The sequence below is a fragment of the Salvelinus sp. IW2-2015 genome, unplaced genomic scaffold, assembly GCF_002910315.2.
Source record: "Salvelinus sp. IW2-2015 unplaced genomic scaffold, ASM291031v2 Un_scaffold6204, whole genome shotgun sequence".
In the NCBI taxonomy this organism is placed as follows: domain Eukaryota; kingdom Metazoa; phylum Chordata; class Actinopteri; order Salmoniformes; family Salmonidae; genus Salvelinus; species Salvelinus sp. IW2-2015.
Window position 1 is genome coordinate 1 of NW_019947467.1, and position 6,665 is coordinate 6,665.

At 50.6% G+C, this 6,665-nt stretch overlaps 1 protein-coding gene across 1 annotated transcript in view; it reads left to right on the top strand.

The window, feature by feature from the left end:
* The first annotated feature begins 551 nt into the window (after window positions 1–551).
* Window positions 552–6,665, top strand: part of LOC112078762 (mitochondrial 2-oxoglutarate/malate carrier protein-like) — a 9,679-nt gene continuing 3,565 nt past the window's right edge. Inside the window, exons 1-6 of the mRNA XM_070442131.1 lie at window positions 552–591; window positions 656–746; window positions 1,103–1,125; window positions 1,212–1,253; window positions 3,086–3,237; window positions 6,056–6,070. Of these exons, the coding sequence (XP_070298232.1) occupies window positions 552–591; window positions 656–746; window positions 1,103–1,125; window positions 1,212–1,253; window positions 3,086–3,237; window positions 6,056–6,070 (363 nt within the window). The remainder of the gene's footprint in view (window positions 592–655; window positions 747–1,102; window positions 1,126–1,211; window positions 1,254–3,085; window positions 3,238–6,055; window positions 6,071–6,665) is intronic.

A 6,665-nucleotide genomic window follows, 5' to 3' on the forward strand; every position in this document is an offset into this window, starting at 1 on the left:
ATACCCTGTTACTATAAACCACTGTTACTATACCACTGTTACTATACACTGTTCCTATACTACCACTATACCCTGTTACTTATACCTACTGTTACCATACTACCATTTATACCACTGCTAACTATCCATGTTACTATATCTACCACTATACACTGTTACTATACCACTGTTACTATACTACCATTATAACACTGCTACTTACCACTGCTACTATACTACATATACACTGTCTATATACCACTGTTACTATACCACTGTTTACATAACTACCATATAATACCATGTTCTATAACCACTGTTACTATACTACACTATACACACTGTTACTATACACGTTAAGTCTATACCACTGTTACTATACTACCACTATACACTGTTACTTACCAGTTACTTACCACTGTTACTATAACTACACTATACACACTGTTCTATACTACTGTTACTATACTACCTTATACCACTTGTATATACCACTGTTTACTATACTACCACTATACCACTGCTACTATACCATGTTTATCACTGTCAGAAACGTGCAGATCAACTAGCCCATGTCAGCTGTGTTGAGAGATGTTTTCCCAGTGATAGAAGGTGGCCTCCAGTGCAGACCTCTGAGAGCTGAGCTTAACAATAACCGTGTGTTGTGTTCCTCCAGGGGTGTATTCCCACCATGGCCGTGCTGTAGTGGTCAACGCTGCCCAGCTGGCCTCCTACTCTCAGAGCAAAACAGGCTCTTATAGAGACAGGTAACCTCTAACCCTGACCTCTGTCCCTCCTACTCTCAGAGCAAACTGGCTCTTATAGAGACAGGTAACCTCTAACCCCTGACCTCGTCCTCCTACTCTCAGAGCAAACAGGCTCTTATAGAGACAGGTAACCTCTAACCCCTGACCTCTGTCCCTCCTACTCTCAGAGCAAACAGGCTCTTATAGGACAGGTAACCTCAACCCTGACCTCTGTCCCTCCTACTCTCAGAGCAACAGGCTCTTATAGAGACAGGTAACCTCTACCCCTGACCTCTGTCCTCCTACTCTCAGAGCAAACAGGCTCTTATAGAGACAGGTAACCTCTAACCCCTGACCTCTGTCCCTCCTACTCTCAGAGCAAAGGCTCTTATAGAGACAGGTAACCTCTAACCCCTGACTCTGTCCCTCCTACTCTCAGAGCAAACAGGCTCTTATAGAGACAGGTAACCTCTAACCCCTGACCTCTGTCCTCCTACTCTCAGAGCAAACAGGCTCTTATAGAGACAGGTAACCTCTAACCCTGACCTCTGTCCCTCCTACTCTCAGAGCAAACAGGCTCTTATAGACAGGTAACTCTAACCTCTGTCCCTCCTACTCTCAGAGAAACAGGCTCTTAAAAAAACGATGGTTTATTTTTATAGCAGGTTGGGAGAAGTGACCCCGGGGGTAGGTTGGGAGAAGTGACCCCGGGGGGCAGGTTGGGAGAAGTGACCCCGGGGGGGCAGGTTGGGAGAAGTGACCCCGGGGGGCAGGTTGGGAGAAGTGACCCCGGGGGGCAGGTTGGGGAAGTGACCCCGGGGGCAGGTTGGGAGAAGTGACCCCGGGGGGCAGGTTGGGAGAAGTGACCCCGGGGGGCAGGTTGGGGAAGTGACCCCGGGGGCAGGTTGGGAAAGTGACCCCGGGGGCAGGTTGGGAGAAGTGACCCGGGGGGCAGGTGGGAAAGTGACCCCGGGGGCAGGTTGGGAGAAGTGACCCCGGGGGCAGGTTGGGAGAAGTGACCAGGTTGGGAGAAGTGACCCCGGGGCAGGTTGGGAGAAGTGACACGGGGGCAGGTTGGGAGAAGTGACCCCGGGGGCAGGTTGGGAGAAGTGACCAGGTTGGGAGAAGTGACCCCGGGGGCAGGTTGGGAGACGTGACCCCGGGGGCAGGTTGGGAGAAGTGACACGGGGGCAGGTTGGGAGAAGTGACCCCGGGGGCAGGTTGGGAGAAGTGACCAGGTTGGAGAGGTGACCCCGCGGGGGCAGGTTGGGAGAAGTGACACGGGGCAGGTTGGGAGAAGTGACACGGGGGCAGGTTGGAGAAGTGACCCGGGGGCAGGTTGGAGAAGTGACCCCGGGGGCAGTTGGGAGACGTGACCCCGGGGGGCAGGTTGGGAGAAGTGACCCCGGGGGCAGGTTGGGAGAAGTGACCGGGGGCAGGTGGGAGGTGCCCGGGGCAGGTTGGGAGAAGTGACCCCCGGGGGCAGGTTGGGAGAAGTGACCCCGGGGGCAGGTTGGGAGAAGTGACCGCCGGGGGCAGGTTGGGAGAAGTGACCCCGGGGGCAGGTTGGGAGAAGTGACCCCGGGGGCAGGTTGGGCAGAAGTGACCCGGGGGCAGGTTGGGAGAAGTGACACGGGGGCAGGTTGGGAGAAGTGACCCCGGGGGCAGGTGGGAGAAGTGACCAGGTTGGGAGAAGTGACCCCGGGGGCAGGTTGGGAAGAAGTGACCCCGGGGGCAGGTTGGGAGAAGTGACCAGGTTGGAGAGTGACCCCGGGGGGCAGGTTGGGAGAAGTGACACGGGGGCAGGTTGGGAGAAGTGACCCCGGGGGCAGGTTGGGAGAAGTGACCAGGTTGGGAGAAGTGACCCCGGGGCAGGTTGGGAGAAGTGACCCGGGGGGCAGGTTGGGAGAAGTGACCAGGTTGGGAGAAGTGACCCCGGGGGCAGGTTGGGAGAAGTGACCCCGGGGGCAGGTTGGGAGAAGTGACCCCGGGGGGCAGGTTGGGAGAAGTGACCAGGTTGGGAGAACTGACCCCGGGGGCAGGTTGGGAGAAGTGACCCCGGGGGCAGTTGGGAGAAGTACCAGGTTGGGAGAAGTGACCAGGTTGGGAGAAGTGACCCCGGGGGGCAGGTTGGAGAAGTGACCCCGGGGGCCAGGTTGGGAGAAGTGACCAGGTTGGGAGAAGTGACCCCGGGGGGCAGGTTGGGGAAGTGACCCCGGGGGGCAGGTTGGGAGAAGTGACCCCGGGGGGCAGGTTGGGAGAAGTGACAAGGTTGGGAGAACTGACCCCGGGGGGCAGGTTGGGGTGCATTTCTACAGCAATCCATTCATTTTGAATACCTTCTCCCCCCCCCACACCAGGGTATTTTGTGGACGGCATCTTCCTCCATTTCTGTGCCAGTATGATCAGCGGGTTGGTAACCACGGCAGCGTCCATGCCCGTCGACATCGTCAAGACCAGGATTCAGAACATGAGAATGATCGATGGGAAACCCGAGTTTAAGAATGGTCTGGTGAGTTATAACTACAGTCCAATAGAATGAAAGACCAACCGGCTTCTGTAAGGATGAAACGGTATGAATCAATTCCTCAAAATAAATGTTTTAATGAAAATGTCCATTATTTGAATATGTTGGTAACCCGTTGTATGAAAGTGAAGCTGGCTTCGTCTCGGGCCTAACAACACCCGTGTCAATATATCCTCCAAACACCGACTTCTCGGGCATTATCACTTCATATATAAGATGTATATTATTCATATACAGTACCAGTCACAAGTTTACACACCTACTCATTCCAGGGTTCTTCTTTATTTTTACTATTTTCTACATTGTAGAATAATAATGAAGACATCAAAACTATGAAATAAGGCCTCCCGAGGCATCGTACTGCATCGCTGTGCCACGAGAGATTCTGGGTTCGAGTCCAGGCTCTGTCGTAGCCGGTCGACCGGGAGACACAATTGGCCCAGCGTCGTCTGGGTTAGGGGAGGGTTTGGCCGGCAGGGATGTCCTTGTCCCATCGCGTACTAGCGACTCCTGTGGCGGGCCGGGCGCAGCGCAGGCTGACACGGTCGCCAGGTGTACGGTGTTTCCTCCGACACATTGGTGCGGCTGGTTTCTGGGTTAAGTGGGCGTTGTGTCAAGAAGCAGTGCAGCCTGGTTGTGTTTAGGAGGACGCATGGCTCTCGACCTTCGCCTCTCCCGAGTACGGGAGTTGCAGCGATGAGACAAGACTGTAACTACATTTTTTTATCTCACCTTTATTTAACCAGGTAGGCCAGTGGAGAACAAGTTCGACACATACAACAACACATAGTTACACATGGAGTAAAACAACATACAGTCAATAATACAGTAGAAAAATAAGTCTATGTACAATGTGAGCAAGTGAGGTGAGATAAGGGAGGTGAAGGCCATGGTGGCGGAAGTAAATACAAAATAGCAGTAAAACACTGGAATGGTAGATGTGCAGAAGATTAATGTTCAAGTAGAGACACTGGGGTGCAAAGGAGCAAGATAAATAAATAAATACAGTATGGGGATGAAGTAGGTAGATGGGCTGTTTACAGATGGGCTATGTACAGGTGCAGTGATCTGTGAGCTGCTCTGACAACTGGTGCTTAAAGTTAGTGAGGGAGATGAGTGTTTCCAGTTTCAGAGATTTTTGCAGTTTGTTCCAGTCATTGGCAGCAGAGAACTGGAAGGGGAGGTAACCAAATGAGGAATTGGCTTTGGGGATGACCAGAGAGATATACCTGCTGGAGCGCGTGCTACCAATTGGATACCATGAAATTGGGGAGAAAAAAGGGGTGAAAATTACAAAAACTTTTTTTTAAACAAACTATGAAATCATGTAGTAACCAAAAAAGTATTAAACAAATGAAAATATATTTGACATTCAATTCAAGGACAAATTTCCACCTGTCTAATGTCCATTGCTCGTGTTTCAAGACTCTTCTTATTGGTGTCCTTTAGTAGTGGTTTCTTTGCAGCAATTCGACCATGAAGGCCTGATTCAGTCTCCTCTGAACAGTTGATGTTGAGATGTGTCTGTTACTTGAACTCTGTGAAGCATTTNTTCTTTGCAGCAATTCGACCATGAAGGCCTGATTCAGTCTCCTCTGAACAGTTGATGTTGAGATGTGTCTGTTACTTGAACTCTGTGAAGCATTTATTGGGGCTGCAATCTGAGGCTGGTAACTCTAATGAACTTATCCTCTGCAGCAGAGGTAACTCTGGGTCTTCCTTTCCTGTGGCGGTCCTCATAAGAGCCAGTTTCATCACAGCGCTTTTTGCCACTACATTTGAAATGTTCCGGATTGACTGACCTTCATGTCTTAAAGTAATGATGGACTGTCGTTTCTCTTTGCTTATTTGAGCTGTTCTTGCCGTAATATGGACTTGGTCTTTTACCAAATAGGGCTATCTTCTGTTTACCACCCCTACCTTGTCACAACACAACTGATTGGCTCAAAAGTATGAAGAAGGAAAGGAATTCCACAAATTAACCAGGCACACCTGTTTATTGAAAGGCATTCCAGGTGACTACCTCATGAAGCTGGTTGAGAGAATGCCAAGAATGTGCAAAGCTGTCAAGGCAAAAGGTGGCTACTTTGAAGAATCTCAAATCTCAAATACATTTTTATTTGTTTTACACTTTTTTTGGATACTACATGATTCCATATCTGTTATTTCATAGTTTTGATGTCTTCACTATTATTCTATAATGTAGAAAATAGTACGAATAATGGAAAACCCTGGAATGAGTAGGTGGTCTGAACTTTTGACTGGTACTGTGTATATGACGGCCTGGTGAGTACTGAGTACCTAAACACTTCTGCCCAATCCTGGTAAAGTCCGGTGGATGAACGTGTCAAACATGGCCTTAATCTCGACCCAATAGAAAAGTCAATTAGCACCCGTTAATTTGGATCTTTCCCTTCAAGCTGGAATCCTTAATGGTCAAACTGTCACGTCTGTTTGGGATATTACAACAAAAGTTACTGTAAATAACCTCCCCTGTTGTGTTCCCCTCTGACACCCCTGTTGTTTCCCCCTCTGACACCCCTGTTGTTTCCTCCTCTGACACCCCTGTTGTGTTTCCCTCTGACACCCCTGTTGTTTCCCCCTCTGACACCCCTGTTGTTTCCTCCTCTGACACCCCTGTTGTGTTTTCCTCCTCTGACACCCCTGTTGTTTCCTCCTCTGACACCCCTGTGTGTTCCTCTGACACCCCTGTTGTGTTCCCCTCTGACACCCTGTTGTGTTTCCTTCTGACACCCCTGTTGTGTTTCTGTAATGAAGGGTGTCTCTCTGTCTCTCCGTACAGGACGTCCTGACCAGGGTGATCTGTATGAAGGTGTCTCTCTGTCTCTCCGTAAGGACGTCCTGACCAGGGTGATCTGTAATGAAGGGTGTCTCTCTGTCTCCCTACAGGACGTCCTGACCAGGGTGATCTGTAATGAATGGTTTCTCTTCTCCCTACAGGACGTCCTGACCAGGGTGATCTGTAATGAATGGTGTCTCTCTGTCTCTCCTACAGGACGTCCTGACCAGGGTGATCTGTAATGAATGGTTCTCTCTCTCTCCTACAGGACGTCCTGACCAGGGTGATCGTAATGAATGGTTTCTCTCTCTCTCCCTACAGGACGTCCTGACCAGGGTGATCTGTATGAAGGGTGTCTCTCTGTCTCCCCCTACAGGACGTCCTGACCAGGGTGATCTGTAATGAAGGGTGTCTCTCTGTTCCCCCTAAAGGACGTCCTGACCAGGGTGATCTGTAGTGAAGGGTGTCTCTCTGTCTCCCCTACAGGACGTCCTGACCGAGTGATCTGTAATGAAGGGTGTCTCTCTGTCTCCCCTACAGGACGTCCTGACCAGGGTGATCTGTAATGAAGGGTGTCTCTCTGTCTCCCTACAGGACGTCTGGCGAGGGTGAT